This window comes from Mesoplodon densirostris, chromosome 10 (assembly GCF_025265405.1).
Source record: "Mesoplodon densirostris isolate mMesDen1 chromosome 10, mMesDen1 primary haplotype, whole genome shotgun sequence".
NCBI lineage: Eukaryota > Metazoa > Chordata > Mammalia > Artiodactyla > Ziphiidae > Mesoplodon > Mesoplodon densirostris.
The window spans coordinates 14,695,831-14,720,073 of NC_082670.1; the positions used below are offsets into that span (position 1 = coordinate 14,695,831).

Below are 24,243 nucleotides of genomic sequence, written 5' to 3' on the forward strand. Positions count from 1 at the left end.
GTATTATTCCTGGCCTCTGGGATTATATGATTCATCATTCTATTACAAAGGCATGATCAACAACTTAGAGAACAACTGAATTTCACTCTTTTGTCAGGGGTTATACTTTGTGCTGCATGATTTTCATTGGTGATCCCATAGCTTAGGTTGTGATTATTCCTTAAAGGTCAAAAGAAAGCTTATTATATTTGTAATGGGTTATCATTAATGCTCCACCAGGCCTGTGTTCATTCTTGCAATTCCACAGACTTTTATTTCCCTGCAGAAAAAGTTCCAAAAATTTCCACCTCTCTCAGACCTTTCAGTCAGTTCCTAAATGTGTAGAGGCATTTCGTGTGGGAATAGTCAGTTGGCTCAGATTCCTCTGTTTCTCAACATATTTGTATTAATATAGACTCTCAATCCATAAAAAAATCTGTTCTCATGAGGAAGTGATTAAAAGAAATGTGGGAGAGTGTTTCTGTGGCACTGGGCCTGCTCTCAATGACAAAATACGTCGCTTAAAATTCAGACTTTGGCCAAAAGATGGAACTCTTCTCATTTGCTGGTTGGCCAAACCAAAGCATTTCACACCTCAAGTGGGCCGTGTTTTGAACTGACAGGGAATCCTCTCCCTCACAGAGTCATTACACCTCATTACACCTCTTCAAGAAATCTTTCTACTTTCCAGATATGACATCGATAGATAGCCTTACTCCTTTCTCTCCCAGGATGATCAAATAAGATAGTTTTGGCCTTTTCAGCTAAAAATATCCTCCCAACAGAATGTCTGAATATCAAGGAATTATTGAATGCAGGTGGAAAGTAGAATCTGAATGCTCTAAACTTGAAATGGAAAAAACAGAGATTTCTGCACAGAGGGAAAGGTGGACCAGATGAACTTCTGCTAATTTCAGAGTTAATAAGGCTGGTCAGGAAAATTACAAAAAGCAACAGCCAAATGACCTTTGGGGAAGTAAAGTCTTTGGAAGAATCTGCTGAGAAACAACAAGCGGATGTAGCCATATGGAAATGGTTGCTGGGGGTCTCTGTGGTAGGTGCAGATTTATCCTTAGTCTCAATATTCTGTTATTTCTTCCCTCGTCTTTGCTCACCATGGTCACTCCCCCTCACCCCTCTAATCCTCTCTGTAGATGTAATTTTCTCCAGGAAGCCTCCACTGCCTTCTGCCACTGCCTGGCCCTGGGTTGGGCCACTATAATTAAGCATTGCTCCACAGTGCTCGCCAAACTCACTGTGCTTGTATCTTTCTTAAAACAGACTGTCTAGTGCTGCTTCCCCCGCTGGAGTGTAAGCTCCTTGGGAGCAGGTGTGATACCTTATTCATCTTTAATTTGCATGTAGTTGCAGCTTTTTACTAAACCTGTGTGGAATGACTATCTGACTGGCTTCATTGCCTGATCTCCTGCCCAAGATCACCTCCCAAGGAACTGTGGGATCTCCTTACCAAGAACTGTGACCACCAGAGCCTCTCCAAGGCGGAGGATGTAAAGGAAGAGGCATTGAATGCACAAAGAGATCAGAAAGTGAACTCTTCCCGGTGAATGAAAATAGCAGCTGGTCAAAGCCTAAGTGCGAGCTGAAGGGGAACATTTGCTATCAGACCACACCCCTAGACTCGGCTAGTTGTTCCTTATTTGAGGGTGTGTTGCTTCCTTTTGTCAGATGTCACATCCGCCCCATGAGGAGGAGTTGTTTGCTTCTGTTTTTAATGAGGAATGAAGTAGGTGCCTGGAAGGTCCCTGAGCCTCCTATTGGGTGAAGGGCTTTCGTTACAGATATACTGGTATACTGGTATCTTGGTACAGTGGACTTAAATGAATACAGGGTCTGAAGGTAAACAGGAGACAGCAACTCGAGTTCATCATCCTCCAGGCTTTCCTGACAGATGAGAAAGTGGACACATTCTGGGAGCTGACATAGCCAGGGGCTTTCAGTTAAAACTGGATTCAAGGAATTCCCTGGTGGTCCAGTGGTTAGGACTCGGTGCTTTCACTGCCGAGGGCCCGGGTTCAATCCCTGGTCGGGGAACTAAGATCCTGCAAGCTGTGTGGTGTGGCCAAAAACACAAACAAACAAACAAAACCAACTGGATTCAAGTTCCAGTTTCTCAGAGTTTTTAGGCAAGTCAGCCTTGTTCAAGCTCCCATTGATAACGTTAAATGACAATCATATACAAAATACTTAAAAGGAGATAATCAGTCAATGCTTCCTCCTTCGCCTCTGTACTTGTTTGGCCCAAGGTCACTCACCAGCAGCCTCTCTCTGGCCACCTCCCTTTGAAGACTGTGTTTCAATCCTCAGTGGCTTAAGAATCACCTGAGATCCTTGTTAAAAGGCAGTTTCTGGGCACCACCTCCAGAGACCATGGAACAGTTGGTCTGGGTTACAGCCCGGGAAGTGTCATTTTTAACACTTATTTCAGGTAATTCTGAGTCAGGTGGATTGCTGTCCACACTTCTGGAAATGCAATTTGAAAATTTCCAAGTGTTTCTTTATCTTAGCACAACACTACTTTCCTTTCATCGTCAACAGCCGGAAGAAAAACCCCGTTCAGCCAAAATATTTAATTAGGTGCTCCATCCCGGTAAGTGTTGAGAAAAACACAGTAAGCCGAAGTGGTGTGGAAATGGGGGCACAGGGTAGGGAAAGCTGGCGGTTTTCACTGGCCTACAGATTGCTGTCCGTACTCCTTGGGGAGTGGTGAGAAGGGAGAAACAGAGCAGATGGCTTATGTTGGACTAGAGATGCAAGAGGGGAGACTGATGGGTCTGGAGAGCTTCCAGCTTATACCAAGTCAGAGCTTAGAAGTATGGCTTTATTATTTTCCCTTGAGGGCTATAAATTCCCTCTCCATCAGACCCATTCAAATTTAAACATCAGGAACTTCCCTGGTGGTGCAGTGGTTAAGAATCCACCTGCCAACGCAGGGGACACGGGTTCAAGCCCTGGTCCAGGAAGATCCCACATGCCGTGGAGCAGCTAAGCCCATGTGCCACAACTACTAAGCCTGCGCTCTAGAGTCTGCGAGCCACAACTACTGAAGCCCGTGCGCCTAGGGCCCGTGATCCGCAACAAGAGAAGCCACCGCAATGAGAAGCCCACGCACCACAACAGAGTAGCCCCCGCTCACCGCAACTAGAGAAAGCCCGCGTGCAGCAACGAAGACCCAACGCAGCCAAAAAAACAAACAAACTTTAAACGTCAGTCCTCATACACAGCCCGAAGCCAAACTGAAGAGACTTTGCTATCACCAGTAGTTTAGGGTTGCCCAGAGGCTTCATTAGAATGGAAAAGTGAGGGGTGAGTAGACATCTGCTCAACCTGCCTCTTGCAAAATCCTCACTGAGGCCTGCGGTCCACGGGGCCATGGGCTGCCTCATCTTCCCAGGTCCTCAGTAGGGCATTTTGCCAAAGGATGCCTGGCAGGGGCTCTCCTGAAGGCTGATAACTATCTAGGTGCAGGCTCCTCCTGGCATTTCTCAATTCTTATTTTCCACCCTTCCCTCTTTTTAAACATCACTGGAATTGGAAGTTCATTGCTCTTTGAAGAAACGTAATATGTTGCTTTCCAAGTTCCCCTGCCCTGTGCAGCTTCTTCACCTTTGTCCTCCACCACCAAGTCACTGGTACAGAAGGCAGATGGTTTTCTCAGCTCTGCATCTATTCAGCAAACATTTTTTTTTCAGCTGTGGCAAAATACACAATATCAAATTTACCATCTTAATCATCTTTAAATGCACAATTCAGAAGTGTTAAGTATATTCATGGTTGTGCAATTCATCTCCAGAACTCTTTTCATCTTGTGAAACTGAAACTCTGTGCACATTAAACAACAACAACCTGTTACCCACTTCCCCCAGCCCCTGGCAACTCCCATTCTGTTTTCCATCTCTATGGATTTGACTGAGTCATATAGTATTTGTCCTTTTGTGACTGGCTTATTTCACTCAGCATAATGTTCTCAAGGTTTGTCCATGTTGTAGCATGTATCAAAATTTCCTTGTTGAGGTCTTCCGGGTAAGATGGCGGAAGAGTAAGACGCGGAGATCACCTTCCTCCCCACAGATACACCAGAAATACAGCTACACGTGGAACAACTCCTACAGAACACCTACTGAACGCTGGCAGAAGACCCCAGACCTCCCAAAAGGCAAGAAACTCCCCACATACCTGGGTAGGGCAAAGCGGAGAGATTCCCGCACAGAGGAGCGGTGCCGAGCGGCACTCACCAGCCCGAGAGGCTTGTCTGCTCCCCCGCCGGGGAGGGGGGCGCTGGAGCTGAGGCTCGGGCTTCGGTCAGAGGGCAGCGAGAGGACTGGGGCTGGCGGCGAGAACTCAGCCTGAAGGGGGCTAATGTGCCACAGCTAGCCGGGAGTGAGTCCGGGAAAACTCTGGAGCTGCCGAAGAGGCAGGAGACTTTTTCTTCGCTCTTGGTTTCCTGGTGCACGAGGAGAGGGGATTAAGAGCGCCGCGTAAAGGAGCTCCAGAGACGGGCGCGAGTCGCGGCTGAAAGCGCCGAGCCCAGAGACGGACGTGGGACGCTGGGGCTGCTGCTGCCGCCGCCAAGAAGCCTGTGTGCGAGCACAGGTCACTGCCCACACCGCCCTTCCGGGAGCCTGTGCAGCCTGCCACTGCAGGGGTCCCGGGATCCAGGGGCGGCTTCCCTGAGAGAACGCACGGCGCGCCTCGGGCTGGTGCAACGTCACGCCAACCTCTGCCGCTGCAGGCTCGCCCCGCACTCCGTGCCCCTCCCTCCCGCCCGGCCTGAGTGAGCCAGAGCCCCCGAAGAGGCTGCTCCTTTAACCCTGTCCTGTCTGAGCGAAGAACAGACGCCCTCCGGCGACCTACACGCAGAGGCGGGGCCAAATCCAAAGCTGAGACCCAGGAGCTGTGAGAACAAAGAAGAGAAAGGGAAACCTCTCCCAGCAGCCTCAGAAGCAGCGGATTAAAGCTCCACAATCAACTTGATGTACCCTGCATCTGTGGAATACATGAATAGACAACAAATCATCCCAAATTGAGGAGCCAGGAGTCAGTGCTGTGCCTCTGAGGTGGGAGAGCCAACTTCAGGACACTGGTCCACAAGAGACCTCCCAGCTCCACATAATATCAAACGGCGAAAATCTTCCAGAGATCTCCATCTCAACACCAGCACCCAGCTTCACTCAACGACCAGCAAGATACAGTGCTGGACACCCTATGCCAAACAACTAGCAAGACAGGAACACAACGCCACCCATTAGCAGAGAGGTGGCCTAAAATCATAAAAAGTCCGCAGACACCCCAAAACACACCACCAGACGTGGACCTGCCCACCAGAAAGACAAGATCCAGCCTCATCCACCAGAACACAGGCAGTAGTCCCCTCCACCAAGAAGCCTACACAACCCACTAAACCAACCTTAGCCACTGGGGACAGACACCAAAAACAACGGGAACTACGAACCTGCAGCCTGCAAAAAGGAGACCCCAAACACAGTAACATAAGCAAAATGAGAAGACAGAAAAACACACAGCAGGAGAAGGAGCAAGATAAAAACCCACCAGACCTAACAAATGAAGAGGTAATAGGCAGTCTACCTGAAAAAGAATTCAGAATAATGATGGTAAAGATGATCCAAAATCTTGGAAATAGAATAGACAAAATGCAAGAAACAGTTAACAAGGACCTAGAAGAACTAAAGATGAATCAAGCATCGATTAAAAACACAATAAATGAAATAAAAAATACTCTAGATGGGATCAATAGCAGAATAACTGAGGCAGAAGAACGGATAAGTGAGGTGGAAGATAAAATAGTGGAAATAACTGCTGCAGAGCAAAATAAAGAAAAAAGAATGAAAAGAACAGAGGACAGTCTCAGAGACCTCTGGGACAACATTAAACGCACCAACATTCGAATTATAGGGGTTCCAGAAGAAGAAGAGAAAAAGAAAGGGACTGAGAAAATATTTGAAGAGATTATAGTTGAAAACTTCCCTAATATGGGAAAGGAAATAGTTAATCAAGTCCAGGAGGCACAGAGAGTCCCATACAGAATAAATCCAAGGAGAAATACACCAAGACACATATTAATCAAACTGTCAAAAATTAAACACAAAGAAATCATATTAAAAGCAGCAAGGCAAAAACAACAAATAACACACAAGGGAATCCCCATCAGGATAACAGCTGATCTCTCAGCAGAAACTCTACAAGCCAGAAGGGAGTGGCAGGACATAATTAAAGTGATGAAGGAGAAAAACCTGCAACCAAGATTACTCTACCCAGCAAGGATCTCATTCAGATTTGATGGAGAAATTAAAACGTTTACAGACAAGCAAAAGCTGAGAGAGTTCAGCACCACCAAACCAGCTTTACAACAAATGCTAAAGGAACTTCTCTAGGCAAGAAACACAACAGAAGGAAAAGAACTACAATAACGAACCCAAAACAATTAAGAAAATGGGAATAGGAACATACATATCAATAATTACCTTAAATGTAAATGGACTAAATGCTCCCACCAAAAGACACAGACTGGCTGAATGGATACAAAAACAAGACCCATATATATGCTGTCTACAAGAGACCCACTTCAGACCTAGAGACACATACAGACTGAAAGTAAGGGGATGGAAAAAGATATTCCATGCAAATGGAAACCAAAAGAAAGCTGGAGTAGCAATTCTCATATCAGACAAAATAGACTTTAAAATAAAGACTACTAGAAGAGACAAAGAAGGACACTACATAATGATCAAGGGATCAATCCAAGAAGAAGATATAACAATTGTAAATATTTATGCACCAAACATAGGAGCACCCCAATACATAAGGGAAATATTAACAGCCATAAAAGGAGAAATCGACAGTAACACAATCATAGTAGGGGACTTTAACACCCCACTTTCACCAATGGACAGGTCATCCAAAATGAAAATAAATAAGGAAACACAAGCTTTAAATGATACATTAAACAAGATGGACTTAATTGATATTTATAGGACATTCCATCCAAAAACAACAGAATACACATTTTTCTCAAGTGCTCATGGAACATTCTCCAGGATAGATCATATCTTGGGTCACAAATCAAGCCTTGGTAAATTTAAGAAAATTGAAATTGTATCAAGTATCTTTTCCGACCACAATGCTATGAGACTAGATATCAATTACAGGAAAAGAGCTGTAAAACATACAAACACATGGAGGCTAAACAATACACTACTTAATAACGAAGTGATCACTGAAGAAATCAAAGAGGAAATTAAAAAATACCTAGAAACAAATGACAATGGAGACACGACGACCCAAAACCTATGGGATGCAGCAAAAGCAGTTCTAAGAGGGAAGTTTATGGCAATACAATCCCACCTTAAGAAACAGGAAACATCTCAAATAAACAACCTAACCTTGCACCTAAAGCAATTAGAGAAAGAAGAACAAAAACATCCCAAAGATAGCAGAAGGAAGGAAATCATAAAGATCAGATCAGAAATAAATGAAAAAGAAATGAAGGAAACGATAGCAAAGATCAATAAAACTAAAAGCTGGTTCTTTGAGAAGATAAACAAAATTGATAAACCATTAGCCAGACTCATCAAGAAAAAAAGGGAGAAGACTCAAATCAATAGAATTAGAAATGAAAAAGGAGAAGTAACAACTGACACTGCAGAAATACAAAAGATCATGAGAGATTACTATAAGCAACTCTATGCCAATAAAATGGACAACCTGGAAGAAATGGACAAATTCTTAGAAATGCACAACCTGCCAAGACTGAATCAGGAAGAAATAGAAAATATGAACAGACCAATCACAAGCACTGAAATTGAAACTGTGATAAAAAATCTTCCATCAAACAAAAGCCCAGGACCAGATGGCTTCACAGGCGAATTCTATCAAGCATTTAGAGAAGAGCTAACACCTATCCTTCTGAAACTCTTCCAAAATATAGCAGAGGGAGGAACACTCCCAAACTCATTCTATGAGGCCACCATCACCTTGATACCAAAACCAGACAAGGATGTCACAAAGAAAGAAAACTACAGGCCAATATCACTGATGAACATAGATGCAAAAATCCTCAACAAAATACTAGCAAACAGAATCCAACAGCACATTAAAAGGATCATACACCATGATCAAGTGGGGTTTATTCCAGGAATGCAAGGATTCTTCAATATACGCAAATCAATCAATGTGATACACCATATTAACAAACTGAAGGAGAAAAACCATATGATCATCTCAATAGATGCAGAGAAAGCTTTTGACAAAATTCAACACCCATTTATGATAAAAACCCTGCAGAAAGTAGGCATAGAGGGAACTTTCCTCAACATAATAAAGGCCATATATGACAAACCCACAGCCAGCATCGTCCTCAATGGTGAAAAACTGAAACCATTTCCACTAAGATCAGGAACAAGACAAGGTTGCCCACTCTCACCACTCTTATTCAACATAGTTTTGGAAGTTTTAGCCACAGCAATCAGAGAAGAAAAGGAAATAAAAGGAATCCAAATGGGAAAAGAAGAAGTAAAGCTGTCACTGTTTGCAGATGACATGATACTATACATAGAGAATCCTAAAGATGCTACCAGAAAACTACTAGAGCTAATCAATGAATTTGGTAAAGTTGCAGGATACAAAATTAATGCACAGAAATCTCTGGCATTCCTATATACTAATGATGAAAAATCTGAAAGTGAAATCAAGGAAACACTCCCATTTACCATTGCAACAAAAAGAATAAAATATCTAGGAATAAACCTACCTAAGGAGACAAAAGACCTGTATGCAGAAAATTATAAGACACTGATGAAAGAAATTAAAGATGATAAAAATAGATGGAGAGATGTACCATGTTCTTGGATTGGAAGAATCAACATTGTGAAAATGACTCTACTACCCAAAGCAATCTACAGATTCAATGCAATCCCTATCAAACTACCAATGGCATTTTTCACAGAACTAGAACAAAAAATTTCACAATTTGTATGGAAACACAAAAGACCCCGAATAGCCAAAGCAATCTTGAGAACGAAAAATGGAGCTGGAGGAATCAGGCTCCCTGACTTCAGACTATACTACAAAGCTACAGTAATCAAGACAGTATGGTACTGGCACAAAAACAGAAAGATAGATCAATGGAACAGGATAGAAAGCCCAGAGATAAACCCACGGACATATGGTCACCTTATCTTTGATAAAGGAGGCAGGAATGTACAGTGGAGAAAGGACAGTCTCTTCAATAAGTGGTGCTGGGGAAACCGGACAGGGACATGTAAAAGTATGAGATTAGATCACTCCCTAACACCAAACACAAAAATAAGCTCAAAATGGATTAAAGACCTAAATGTAAGGCCAAACACTATCAAACTCCTAGAGGAAAACATAGGCAGAACACTCTATGACATAAATCACAGCAAGATCTTTTTTGACCCACCTCCTAGAGAAATGGAAATAAAGACAAAAATAAACACATGGGACCTAATGAAACTTCAAAGCTTTTGCACAGCAAAGGAAACCATAAACAAGACGAAAAGACAACCCTCAGAATGGGAGAAAATATTTGCAAATGAAGCAACTGACAAAGGATTAATCTCCAAAATTTATAAGCAGCTCATGCAGCTCAATAGCAAAAAAACAAACAACCCAATCCAAAAATGGGCAGAAGACCTAAATAGACATTTCTCCACGGAAGATATACAGACTGCCAACAAACACATGAAAGGATGCTCAACATCTTTACTCATTAGAGAAATGAAAATCAAAACTACAATGAGATATCATCTCACACCAGTCAGAATGGCCATCATCAAAAAATCTAGAAACAATAAATGCTGGAGAGGGTGTGGAAAAAAGGGAACACTCTTGCACTGCTGGTGGGAATGTGAATTGGTACAGCCACTATGGAGAACGGTATGGAGGTTCCTTAAAAAACTACAAATAGAACTACCATATGACCCAGCAATCCCACTACTGGGCATATACCCTGAGAAAATCATAATTCAAAAAGAGACATGTACCAAAATGTTCATAGCAGCCCTATTTACAATAGCGCGGAGATGGAAACAACCTAAGTGTCCATCATCGGATGAATGGGTAAAGAAGATGTGGCACATATATACAATGGAATATTACTCAGCCATAAAAAGAAATGAAATTGAGCTATTTGTAATGAGGTGGATGGACCTAGAGTCTGTCATACAGAGTGAAGTAAGTCAGAAAGAGAAAGACAAATACTGTATGCTGACACATATATATGGAATTTAAGAAAAAATGTCATCAAGAACATAGGGGTAAGACAGGAATAAAGACACAGACCTACTAGAGCATGGACTTGAGGATATGGGGAGGGGGAAGGGTAAGCTGTGACAAAGTGAAAGAGCGGCATGGACATATATACACTACCAAACGTAAGGTAGATAGCTAGTGGGAAGCAGCCGCATAGCACAGGGAGATCAGCTCGGTTCTTTGTGACCGCCTGGAGGGGTGGGATAGGGAGGGTGGGAGGGAGACGCAAAAGGGAGGGGATATGGGAACATATGTATATGTATAACTGATTAAATTTGTAAAATAAAATTTTAAAAAATCTAAAAAAAAAAAAATTTCCTTGTTAAGGCTGAATCATATTTCATTGTATGTATAGACCACATTTTGTTGATCCATTCACCTGTCTGTGGACACTTGAGTTGCTTCCACCTTTTGGCTATTGTGAATAATGCTGTGTGAACGTGGATGGACAAATCTCTCTTCAGCTCCTGCTTTCAGTTCTTTAGGGTCTCTACCCAGAAGTGGAATTGCTGGATGATACGGTAATTCTGTTTAATTTTTTGAGGAACTACCATACTGTTTCTCACAGTGGCTGCACCATTTTACCTTCTATCCAGCAGTGCACAAGGGTTCCAACTTCTCCCCATTCCAACACTTGTTATTTTCTGATTTTTTGATAATAGCCATCCTAATGGTGTGACGTGGTATCTCATTGTGATTTTGATTCGCATTTTCCTAATGATTAGTGATGCTGAGCTTCTTTTCATGTGCTTGCTAGCCATTTGTGCATCTTCTTTGGAGAAATTCAACAAACATTTTTTTGTTATCTGCCTATCCAACAGCCATTTCCTCTTGTCCCCTGGCTGACCTCTGATTTCTTTTCTTCCTGATGTGGTTCAGGGATAAGTCCTGATTAATCTAAGTCAGTGGTTCTCAATCCTGGCTGCACACTAGAGTTACTGGGGGTAACTTTAAAAATACCCATGCGTGGTTCCCCTCCCCTGACCAATTAAATCAGAATGTCTGAAGGTGGTCCTGGCACTGGTATTTTTAGAAGTTTCCGACTTAGACTCAAATATTCAAATATGCTGCCAAGAGTACAAACGATGGTTCTAAATCAATCACGAGTGGTGGTCTCCCTTCTCTTGCCAGTGATTGGCTTAGGATTGGTTGTATGTCTTGGTCTAGTCAATGTGACGTGATGGCTCCTAGAAAAGAGTTATTTTTCCCTAAAATGAAGCATGGCACAGGATGGGAGGTGGGGTGGAACGCTTCCTGTTCTTCCACTGAGTATGACTCTTAGAATGAGGGCAGTCCTCTTGCAACTGTGAGAGCCATGAGCCTGAAGGTGTCAGAGCAGGAAGATACAATGAACATGGGTAGCTGATGATGTTGTTGAGCTGCTGACTTGACCCACCTTAGAGCCAGCCTACTTCTGGAATTCTGATACAAGATAATAAATGTCCTTACTTATGCTATTTTGAGTTGGGTTTTCTGTAACCTGCAGCTGAAGGTATCCTAACATTATATTACTATGTGCTGGGAATTTCAGGAAGGCATAAGGCTATCCTTGTCTATTATGATAGAAGAAAGGAACAGAGACATTGTCTGGAATAGACTCCAACCCTGGAGTCTCATGGTGAAAGTCCGACGCTCTACTGTCCAAGGTTTTTAGGTTTCATTCAGATCCCAAGAGAGACAGAAAACCAGGAGAGTTGGACAGGCTATACTATCAAGGGCCAGACCAGAACTGGAAACATCCTGAACTTAATCGTGACTCTACCTCAAATTTTCCTGTGGAATTTTCCTTGTCCCAGCCAAGTCCTTAAATCTGGGTCAGTTATAGAGTTTAGATGCAACACGAGAAGGGAAAGAAGTTGTGTTTACCGAACATTCTGAGTCCAAACCACATAAGTCTTTAGAGATTAAATTTAACACCTTAATGTGATACCTGAGACCAAACAAGTAATTTATTTAAACTAATGGCCAGCCACGTAGTACTTATCAGGTTACCTGAGTCTCAGGTACATAGCAGAAGTAACCTTCTTTAGCTTCTTCTTTCCTGGATCTAGGTGTTATCAGATCAGGCGTCATTGCTGCTATAGTTTCCTTCAATTGCACCTGTGAGAGTGCCTTATGAGTAGGCAGTGGATATCACCATTTGGTGAGTCCCAAAGGCAAGGCTGGGAGAGGGGTACACGGGATATTCTGCTGGCTGGTCACAGTTCTCTACCAATGTGCCAATCAGAGCTTATGTTCCTTACAAACAAATCCCAACACACACCACAAAGCTTAAAGATGACACATGATCAGCTGCTAGCTGACAGCACTGTGTGACAAGAATCAGCCATAGGAAGGTCTAATTCAATATAAAAGAGTAAAAAAGGTATGTATGTCTCTAGGAAAGCCATTAAAGTAGAAAACACTAAAAATATACTTACCATCAACATTTCAGAATATATTTTCTGATTTACTCTTATAGATTGTATCAAAATTTGAAATGAACATTGATGAGTATAAAGTTTGTCCAAAGCTACACCTGTCAATAATTCACACCTGACCTTGGAAATGGACTGTTTGGCTTTGTGGTCTCCACAGTGAGGCCACAGACCTGAAACTCCTCAAAAGAGAGATTTGCATAGAATGCATCTCAGTTTCAGAATGAATGTGAAAAATGTTGGGGAAAGAAGTGTGAGAAGGAGAAACGTCATGAGGTATTCATTTAATTGGATCAGCATGAATGTTGGTTCTGACACTGTTTATCCTACAGACGAAGCATGGTACTACTTGAAACTCTGCCATGAGGTCTGTGAAAAACCTTGAAAATTAGGGGATTTTAAGTGTAAAAACTGTAAATGAAGAGAAATCATACCCATGTGTAAAATATGTTCAAAATTACTGCTAGAATTTGTGGATACAACAAGGCAAATGTAGAAAACACAGAAGAGGGCTTCCCTGGTGGCGCAGTGGTTGAGAGTCCGCCTGCCGATGCAGGGGACACGGGTTCGTGCCCCGATCCCGGAAGATCCCACATGCCGCGGAGCGGCTGGGCCCGCGAGCCATGGCCGCGGAGCCTGCGCGTCTGGAGCCTGTGCTCCGCAACGGGAGAGGCCACAGCAGTGAGAGGCCCGCATACAGCAAAAAAAAAAAAAAAAAAGAAAAAAGAAAACACAGAAGAACACTTGGGAAAGAGAAAAGACAGCAACGTACTCAGTGATAATTGCTTCAGGTCTTAATCAGGGAGGCTGATTCTTCCCGTCAAAGTATAAATGCCATCCTGGACCGAGTGGTGCCTTTTCAGGAGAGAAGCAGCTAAATGCAGAGGTGTACCTGGCTGTTTGTGAGATACCTGATGTCTGGAGAGAGCGTCTGGAGGGTTGGATAATTTGCAGAGATGTTCCACTGCTGGCCTTGTGCCTGGACAGACAAGGAGGGTTCAACAAGGGGGACAGTGGCTCTCGTGGCACTGCTGGGCAAGCCCTTGAAGGTATCTGTACCAGCTGCTCCTTCCCACAAGCCCACCTGAGGGTGTGGGAATACTGAGATACCATTAAGTCAAGGCTGATCTGACTGAGCCCAAGTTGGTCATTCTTCCTTAAACCTGCCAGAGACATTGTCTCATTATAGCTTTTTACCCCCCAGATAAAGGCCACACACAAAGAGACAGAGAAGGAGAATTAAAACCAGAAAAGCAACCAAATGTAGAAACTTGGGGGGGACAGAAGGCTGGGAGGGAGGATTAGAATAGAAGGTAAGAAGTAAAAACTGGAGGCCCAGGGCTTCCCTGGTGGCGCAGTGGTTGAGAGTCCGCCTGCCGATGCAGGGGACACGAGTTCGTGCCCCGGTCTGGGAGGATCCCACATGCCGCGGAGCGGCTGGGCCCGTGAGCCATGGCCGCTGAGCCTGCGCGTCCGGAGCCTGTGCTCCGCAACGGGAGAGGCCACAACAGGGAGAGGCCCGCGTACCACAAAAAAAAAAACAAAAAACAAAAAACTGGAGACCCAGAAAGAAGAACACCAAAGAGAAGGGCAGAATGGAATTATGGGAAAAGGCAGCTATTCAGCCTTGGAAAAAATGTGAAAATTCAGGCTTCTAATACAGCATTTCCCATAACAGCAGATCTGGGGTCAGATCAGTTTGGAAAACACTGTATCCTGTTTCTAACCATTCCCTATGTTTTGCAATTTATAGCACAAAATAGCTTATTAGTGGCTTTGAGATCTACTGCAATAAAGAAACCCATTTCACTCATAAATTCATTTAAATACAGAACCTCTTTTTCCATATTACCCCCATTCTAGTAACATCCTGTAGGGCTAGAATTCCACTCTACATATTTGTCACATGCTTATATACGTTATAGTATGATAAGTAAAAATGGTGGTTACGAGAAAAGTGTTTACTTATAGGAAGAAGCAAGATACAATGGGAAAACCAAACTAGGTTAGGAGTCAGGAGAGCTGACATCAGCTGCTGACTCTCTCCAATTCTGCATATCTCTGTAGAAAAAAATGCTGTGTGCAGCTTATGTTGCTGAAAATCCAAAATCAGAGAGAATTCAAACGGCAGCAAGGTTTAGAATTCTGGTTTTTCTCCTAAGAAGATTAATCACTTGTCCAAGTTACTTAACCTCTCCAGGCTTCAATTTACTCACTTAGAAAGTAAGGAACTTAGACATCAACATTTCTATGATCCTACCAAACTTTAAAATCTTATGTATCAAAAGAGCTCTGATAATTCAAAAAAATCCTTTCAATTGGTATCAGGTGACTCTCCTCCCATTTCTCAAAAAAGTCAAACAATTTATTAGTAGTTTGACAACCCACTCAAAACTCAAGGGAGCCAAATCATTTTCTTCTATTGTGGATCTCTGAGCATAGACTGAAAACCAGCTTTGTGCTGACTTGACAGAAGGTGTAAAGCAAAGTCCTTGTAATATGTGATGTTTTCTAGAAGCCTCTACCTTGGACTCTCTTGAGGCTCCTTTAGATGAAAGTCACAGACACCCAACTCAAACTTATTTCAGGAGAACAGGGAGCTTGTCAGCTCAGATAACCATGACATCTAGGGTTACGTCCAGCTTTGGGAACAGAAAAACTGGGGACTCAACAATGCTACATGGATGTCATCTTCCTCAGTCTCTCAGCTCTGCTTTCTTTTCTATGGGCTTTGTTGTCAGGCAGGCTCTCCTGTGGGAGAGCCATATGTGGGAGCACAGATGGCTTCCTACAGGTCTAAGTCTTCATAATCATTAACTTCTATGCTTAAAAACAGAGGTATTGCCTTACCCCCAAATGGTTCAAGCAAAATAATGCTTGAAAATAATGCTAAGAATTATTTGAATGCTTACCCTGTGTTCTGCTGCACATGTATAAACTTATGTAGGTCTCACAACTCTAGAAAGTTGGTACTATTAAATTTGCATTCTACAGAAAGAAACTAAGGCTCAAAGAGATTAGTTTATCTACTCTCTGTGTGACCTTCAGCAAATTACTTAACCTCTCTGTGCCTCAGTTTCCTCATCTGTAAAAACGCCAACAACAACTATTTCCTAGGCTATAGTGAGAATAAGATAAGGCTACATAAGAACTGAAGGATGGTGCCCAAAGTAGATTCACTGCATCCAGTGAGAAGCCAGTCATTCTTGGTACCATTTCCACTTGCTATTCTCTTATCCTCTGCCTCTTTCCCTGGAATGGTCCAAAAAACTTCAACCTCATACATTCCATGGTCACTAACAGCATTAGGTAAGATAGAAAGTGTCACAGTAGGTCACAGCTAGAGATGGAGGGAAGGAAGCCTAAAACAGCAGAGCGAGGGCAAAGCTGGAACCAAGATGTAGTATCCAGGTTGGGATGATAGAGCTGAGGGTAAGAGTTAAGTCAAGGCCGCTGATTTAGCCTAGATGGGAGCCAGTAACGAGGCCTATACCCCGGATGGCAGACCCCAGGCACCAGCAGGAAAACCTTTAACTAGAAGCTTCTAATACTGCTCCTGATGGGGTAGGAGCCAGCTTCAGAGTGTGCCAGCAGAACAGCTGCAGGTGGGAGCCCGTTCTCCCCACGAGGGAGATGGTAATGAGTTAACCTGGCTGGAAGAGAGAGCATGGAACCCAGGTGAAGGTCACAGTCTGACAGGAAGCCTTTCACTGACAGTGATTACATGAAGAGATGGTGCTAAATACTATTCATAAATTATTTGGCAAGTTTCACAACAAAAATAGGATCTTATAGACAATTTAACACATGCCCTGGCAGAAAAAAAATATTTCTGAACTCAGTTGTGAAATATCCCATCAAATCAATACATTATTTAGGGTGGTTTCCATCAGAACTGGAGAAGCTTTTCTGGATATCCTGACCAAGTGCTGGGTGCCTGGAGCCAAAACTATTCTAAGGCTCCCTATTTCTCCAACATTGCTCTCTGTTCACTGTTTCTGATCTCTTTTAACAGACGGTTTCCAATTCATTAAAAATAGCTCCAGGTGAAAACTTGCAATGTCTTTATCTTGAATATTTTGCCTCTATCTGATCCTGTGGTTAGTGCATGGGAGCGATGCCCCCTGAGTTGCTGAAGCTGGAGGATGGGAGGACTCGAGCAATACCCTCATGCCAAGATTTCTGGCAAGGTCCTGATTTAACAACAAGCAGGTGCTGAGCATCGAGAGATGCCAAGAGCACAGGAGACAGGAGGATACCTCCAATGATAAGAATCTTTGAATTAGGGCTTCCCTGGTGGCGCAGTGGTTGAGAGTCCGCCTGCCGATGCAGGGGACATGGGTTCGTGCCCCGGTCTGGGAAGATCCCACAAGCTGCGGAGCGGCTGGGCCCGTAAGCCATGGCCGCTGAGCCTGCGCGTCCGGAGCCTGTGCTCCGCAACGGGAGAGGCCGCAATAGTGAGAGGCCCGCGTACCACAGAAAAAAAAAAAAAAAAAAGAATCTCTGAATTACTGAAGTATTTGTTATGTCCATTTGACTCCCCCTCCTATAAAATCTGTGGCTGCCAGGATGATGGGAAAGGACTAAATGTGGGAGAGGATTATAAAATGTTTCACTGCGGGATGGATTTTATTTAATAATAAATAGGCTTTGTTCAAATGGGGCACTTTTGACCCGGGCAGATATTACTAAATTTACTACTGTGGTGTTTAGCTAAATGTAAAAATATCAAAAAGTACCCCCAGATGCTCAGAAACACAGATGTCATTTTGTCTTCTTTATATGGTCCCAGAATCCTAACTGGCTACATCTACAGAAAAGTAGACCATGATGTCGGGACCATGAAGAATCAACACAGGCTTAAATACAACTGTTTAGTTTGTTTTGGATGAAGTGACCAGTATTTATGACATTAATCAGTCTGGAATTCTAGGGTGACATCATCTCTTCCAATATGCTGGCTCTGTTCTGGCCATCTGGGGTGCTCTCTTACTTTTCCTAGGGCCGTGAACATGTGCTTTCCAGAACACTTACACTTCTGTGCCGTGTTCTTCTGATTAGCTTGTCCATCTCCACTCCAGACCATCCGTGCTTAGAAACCTTCATATCCTCACTGCTTCACACCTTGCTCAACACAAAATGAGCACACAGGAAATATTCAGTGAACAAATGCTTGCCAAAAAAAAAAATCAAAGAAATTTAAAAGTTATTTTTTAACTGATAAACTTCCTGTTCCAGTATGGCTGAGTAAACTCCAACTGGCCCATCTTTCTACAGAAAACAACTGTAAGCTCTGGACACGCCCCCCCCCCAAGAAATCTCCTAGGCCACTAGATTTCACTGGTGAACTCTATCGAACATTTAAGAAGAAATGACATCAGTATCACACAAATTCTGTCAGGAAATAAAGGAGGAAGGAACATTTCCCAACTCGTTTTATGAGGCTAGCACAACCTTAATGCTAAAACCTAAAGACATTACCAAAAAAGAAAAACAAACTCCATGAACTGATAAATTTCGTCCATGATCAGAATGCATTTGGCTATCCTCACGTGTTTGACACGTACAAGTAGTGCTCCTAGCAAATTTATATAAAGTATTTCTCACTGATTTGTCAGAGAAGAAAACTTACTAATTTTAAGATTTGTATTTTAGGGCTTCCCTGGTGGTGCAGTGGTTAAGAATCCGCCTGCCAATGCAGGACACACGGGTTTGAGCCCTGGTCCGGGAAGATCCCACATGCTGCAGAGCAACAAAGCCCGTGCGCTACAACTACTGAGCCCGCGTTCTAGAGCCCGTGCTCCGCAATGATAGAAGCCACCGCAATGAGAAGCCCGTGTACCTCAACGAAGAGTAGCCCCCACTCACCACAACGAGAGGAAGCCCGTGCACAGCAACGAAGACCCAACGCAGCCAAAAATAAGTAAGTACATTTATTAAAAAAACAAAAAAAGATTTGTATTTTAGTGTCCACCAGACGGGCCTGTACAATTTTGTGGAAATTAATTCCAAAATGTAATGGAATTGGCCTCCTGTATCACCAATTTCAGTCCATCCAGATTTATCCATCAGTGGTTTGAAAATGGAAATAGATTATATAGCACAGGGAACTATACTCAATATTTTGTAATAACCTATAAGGGAAAAGAATCTAAAAAACGATGTATGTATATCTGAATCACTTTGTTGTACACTTGAAACACAACAGTGTAAATCAACTGTACTTCAATTAAAAAAGAAACAGGCAACCCCCACCTCAAAAAAAAAGAATCTAGGGCCTCCCTGGTGGCGCAGTGGTTAAGAGTCCGCCTGCCGATGCAGGGGATACGGGTTCGTGCCCCGGTCTGGGAGGATCCCATATGCCGCGGAGCGGCTGGGCCCGTGAGCCATGGCCGCTGGGCCTGCGCATCCGGAGCCTGTGCTCCGCAACGGGAGAGGCCACAACAGTGAGAGGCCCACATACCGCAAAAAGAAAAAAAAAAAAAAAAAAAAAAAAGAATCTAATTGGATCTCCTTGCCCCTTTTTGGAAAAACCTGTTCATCCCAGGCCAATTTGTAGGCCAGTTTCCTGGTCTAATTAATATATTTGATGGGGCATTAATGGACAGGCTATTCTTCAGTTGGGTGTGCACCCCTAATCCAATCAGCTATTGCTGGAGGGGGTCAGGTAGTAGGAAATATGGTGGCCGAGGGCTGGCTCATCAGCAGGGCCTGTGGGAGGGGAGGTTTTCCTTAGAAGGGGTCGTGGGCACAGCAGACACCATCACTGTTCAGCACGGTAGCTGTGGTGAGTCGTGGTAGCCTCCTTATCATATTTTCTACATAGTCTTCAAGAAAACGGTTCATCTCCTTATTAGCCATGGCACACCACCACAGTGGTCACTACTAGTGGAGCACTAGCCACCAGTCTACATTTCTTCTTTCTGTGGCAGGTGTAGAATGATTCAATCGCTATCATCAGTGGTTCTTCCTCGCTTTTCTGAGGTATATGGAATACTGCTTCTTCCTCAAAAGGCACATAATTCACTTTCAATCAGGTCTGCACTCCACCTACCAGGAAAGGTCTAGACGAGGCACAAGCAAAATGGTGATGCTTTGGGCTCCGGGATCCAGAGTGTGTCTTGCTAAGGGGAGATTTATGACGCTGAACCAAAGTCCTTAGAAAATGCCAAGGAAAAAGACTGAGAAAATCAAGTCCAGGTGGCAAGTCCAGAGGGCAGAACAAGGTCAAAAACAGGAGACACTCCAAGGATCAGGTATCGAGCAAAACCAGAACAGATGGAAGGTGATGTGAGCGCTGCTGAGTGTGCCTTTGCTTGCTTTTATGGATTCACCAGGTGGCGCAGGGTGGGTAGTGCTTGGCCTAAGGGCACATGATTGAGGGGGACATTCAGGAAAAGTCTGTTCCTTCTCCTTCTCCATTTACCCCTGGTTAAGTTTTTTTGTCTGCGGTCTCTGGAGAGTCATTCCAACTCTCCTCCATCACCTTGGGACCGTTTACTTTCTGCTGCGATTACTTCCTCCTGCCTACCTCAGACTATGCAATTCCTCTAATAACCTGGAGTTCAGTGGGCCATGGTTTGAGCCCTTTAACCAGCTTGCTTTAAAGAACACAGCCCGGAAGGTGAACTTAGCATCTGCCTTGCGGGTTACTGAACCTATTCCTTCAGCATGTGTGTGCTTGGGGATCAAGAACAGCGAGCTTTGTGTCCTCCCCAGGGAAACCCTGCTCCTGCATCCCACTATTCCTGGACAGAGCTGTTTTCTCTGCCCGCCCACTCCTGAGCCTGTTCATCTGCCAAGCAGAGGCAGCCGTTAACAAGGTCACTTGTTATCACCTCTCTGATTCGCTCCCAGGTCATCTCAGGAACTCATGCCCCATTCTTCCAGTTGGGTAATCCACATGGTAACAAGTGATATTTCCATACGTGCTGCATATACCACACGTGGCCTGAAAAAGACATATGCACAGCTCTATAGGCAAATATGACGCCACTGATAATTCCAAATAGGAGAGGGTGCCTTGATTGGCTCAACTGACCCCGAGGCTATTAAAATGTCACTGTTCCCGAGGAAAACGTTTTTAATGTCAATACACGGTTGCCCTACTCACAAATGTCCAAGTCTGAACCCCTATCTCCACCTGAGACAACTGTTCTTGTTATGCAACCCAGAATACTGTGATGTCACTGACCCAAGGCGATTTCTAAGGGTGGGGTGAGCGTGAGGGCTTGGGGCTGTTTCCAGAATCCCTATCTGGAATACGTTTACAAATGGTCCAGGGTGCCTGAAATCTTATTAGCGCTGCATCATGGGAGCATTGAAGCAAAATGGGCTTCTGTGGACTGGCACGGGAGCCAAGCTCACTCTTTTAGGACAAACTATAATCTTATTCATAATTTTAGGGCTATTCCTAGAATGTACATTCTATCTATTAAAATGCTTTGTAAAATAGAAGCCTATTGTTGATAAAGCATCAGCTATTACCTAAAACAAACTCTCACCTTTCAGAACCAATATTTTCTCCCTGACAAAAATTTTTTCTGCTGCTTCTGAGGTGTCCGTTATTTGGTACTATTCCAACAGCCCTCAACTCTGAAATGTTTACACTAGCTAAACACACACAACTTACAAAGAACTGGTTACTTCACCCGAAATTTCCACCTATTCACTTAATCAATTGCAACAGTGAAGCAGGCATTAACTTGGTCAAGGCTATACTTCAATTCAAGAAGTATTTAACTGTTTACTAGTGGCTAAATGCTGACTCAGGATCAAGGGAATTGTTTATTGAGTACACAGTGTTTGCAACACATGGGACAGATTTAAACGGGAGAAAAACCCCATCACAAAAGTGCTTCAGGTTACCACTGATCATAAAAAGGCAGGCAAAAGCATTTCTGCCATGAACTGATTGTGGTGACTTACCTCTTTATTAACATGAACAGAAATATCATCCAGCCTCTAACACAGAGTATAGGGGTAGAGCGTTCCGCAGGAGTTTAGAACTTACGTCAACACAAGCCTTTCTCAACCAAGTAGTATTTCCTGAGTACCTACAGTGGAGGAGATACAGGTACTAAGAGACGCGTTGACCTTTTGAATAAGCAATTTCAACTGTTTTTCTTATTCAACTAACTCAGGATCCACAGTAACTCCATCTAATGAGCCACCAAAGGAACTGCACGTTGAACTAAACTGATGTCCACCACAAAATCCTTTTTTCTCTTGAACTCGATAAAGTCTCCTTTCTCTGTGCATCTAACTAAATAGTTACCTGTAAATAGAGTACACATAGCAACAATATACACCCACATATATTTTTCCACATCTGTTATCTTATTTAAGAGCAAGGGGTTTTGGAGTCAGAATTGAGTTCCATTTGTGACTGTCATAGTGAGTAAATGTGACCTTGGGTAAATCACTTAAGCTCTCTGGGTCTCAGTTTTCTCATCTCTAAAATGGGATTCATAATAGAAATTGGGTAATTGTAAGGATTAAAGGAGCTAATATTAGCAAATTTCTTAGCACAGGGAGTACATAATCCATAAATCATAGATTTAATTATTATACTTTAATAATTGTCCCAACCTCTGTAAGTCTACCAGGCACTTATAATTATCTCTGTTGAACAGATGAGATTAAGTAATTTATCCAGGGTTCAACAATTCAGCAGTGGCAGCTCCAGGGCTTCTGATGCCACGCCCCAAGACTCCCACCATCACCCCCAGTCAACCTTATAGACTTTTATAGAATGGGCTGCACTGTCCAGCACAAGAAGAGAATTTTCCTTGGTGAAGGTCAGTGCCACAGGATGGGAAAGGCCATGGGTGATGATGGGCTTCAGTACTGGAAACTCCTCAGGTTTTCCTAAGCATAGGACAGCCAGACTAGAAGTATCGGCAATAATCACGTTCCCCTGGTGATCAAAGGTCACAGCGGAGGCGGTTATTTTGTAGGGGAAGAAGAGGCTCAGCCCAAAGGCATCCACCTGGCCGATGAGCTGCATACTTGCGCTGAACACCTTCACCGTGGTGCTGCAGGCCCCGGTCCCCACAGCCAGGGGGTGCTCTAGGACCGCAATGGCCCCGGTGAGCCAGGACACCGCCACCCCCCTGGGATGGCACAGGTGAGTTTGCAACCGTTCATTTCTCCGGAGGACCCCTTCTGGAAAGTCGACTTCCAGGAGGTGCAGGGACCCCGCCTCCGCATCAGTTACCATGACCCCATTCTGAGGGGTGGTCTCCACACCCCAAGGCAAGGAGAACTGGCCTCCGATGACAAGCTTGATCTGGCCAAAGAAGTCAAACACTTTGATGGAGCGGTCACCGGCGTCGGTGACAACCACATGGCAGTCATTGGTGACGGTGACGTCAAGTGGATACCTAATGTCCTGAGCAGCGGCCCCCTTCTCTCCAAACTGATGGGCACATCCTCCCCCGGCGTCAAAGATCTTGACACGCCTCCTGCCGTCGTGCACCACCACGACCCGCCCCGTCTTAGGACACAGCGCCAGCCCAGTGGGGTTGACCAGGGTCCCCCAGCCTCCGAAGGCGTGGTGGCAGGTGAGGACCCCGGGGGGGGAGGGGGCGGCGCGGGGGGCGGCTGGGGCCGGGCGCAGCGCGGAGCCCAGGAGCTCCAGGAGGTGCAGCACAGGCAGGCAGTCGCTGGTGTCGCAGCCCCTGCAGGCTCGCCGGCAGAAGGGGCACTCGAGGGCCAGCGTCCGCGGGTGCGCCAGGGCGGCCACGCAGGCCAGGCAGACCACGTGGCCGCAGGGCAGGTTGCGCGGGCGCCGCTGCTGGCGGTGGCCGAACCGCTCAAAGCACACCTTGCACTCGAGCAGGCTGGTCTCGGCCTCGCGCACCAGCTCCCGCAGCGCCGGCCTGCTCCCGGAGGCCTCGGCACCCATCGCGCGGCCTGAAGGGCTCCCGCCGCGCCGGCAGCCTACGGAGCTTTACGCTGCCCCCGCGCCGCCCAGGGTCACGGTCACGGGGCGGCGCGCTGGTCCTGACGTCGACGGCGGCCGGCCGCTCGGCCGAGACCTGCTGCCCCCTGGTGGGCACTGCATCCTGAGAGTCTGACAGTGGACACTGACAAGCTGTATCCACAGCAGCGTGGTCAGACCTGTAATCTTCACAACAGTCATGGATGGATTATCTCCAATTTACACTTGAGGAAACATACATATTGAGGACAAGCGGGTTGCTCCCTGGTACCCAGCAGAGTGCCCTGCACTTTCCCGTCGGCAGCGCTGGGTGCTGGGGCCTGGGGCTGGCCAGGAATGAAACCTGGTCTCAGAGCTCTCACAATGCTTATGATCTGACTGGGAAAACACAGACGTACAAGGGAAATTGAAATCCAAGGGGGTGAGGCAGGTGCACGTACTTCTTTTGGGTCTTCTGTCACTCTCGGAGAATAGTAGATGCTTCCTGACTACTTGTAAAATGAATTTATGTATGAATGAAGCAATGTTATAGGAAAATATATGCAATCCACTAGATGAATTTGTGTCAGAGGCGGGGACTATGGCTGGGAATGT

General features: G+C 44.6%; 1 protein-coding gene and 1 pseudogene across 1 annotated transcript; both read right to left on the reverse strand.

The window, feature by feature from the left end:
* Nucleotides 1-17,790, reverse strand: part of LOC132497833 (glyceraldehyde-3-phosphate dehydrogenase-like) — a 31,426-nt pseudogene extending 13,636 nt beyond the window's left edge.
* A 2,135-nt stretch (nucleotides 17,791-19,925) lies between these two features.
* NHLRC1 (NHL repeat containing E3 ubiquitin protein ligase 1) lies at nucleotides 19,926-23,675 on the reverse strand. Its single transcript, XM_060110198.1, has 3 exons — nucleotides 21,633-23,675; nucleotides 20,543-20,655; nucleotides 19,926-20,067 (listed from the first exon to the last, which is right to left on the reverse strand). The coding sequence occupies exon 1, from the start codon at nucleotides 23,611-23,613 to the stop codon at nucleotides 22,426-22,428; it is 1,188 nt and encodes a 395-aa protein (XP_059966181.1). The 5' UTR covers nucleotides 23,614-23,675; the 3' UTR covers nucleotides 19,926-20,067; nucleotides 20,543-20,655; nucleotides 21,633-22,425.
* Between the last annotated feature and the right edge of the window lie 568 nt (nucleotides 23,676-24,243).

Excerpts from the sequence above, each read along its gene's own strand:
- NHLRC1 (XM_060110198.1), bottom strand. The coding sequence starts at position 23,613 with ATGGGTGCCGAGGCCTCCGGGAGCAGGCCGGCGCTGCGGGAGCTGGTG.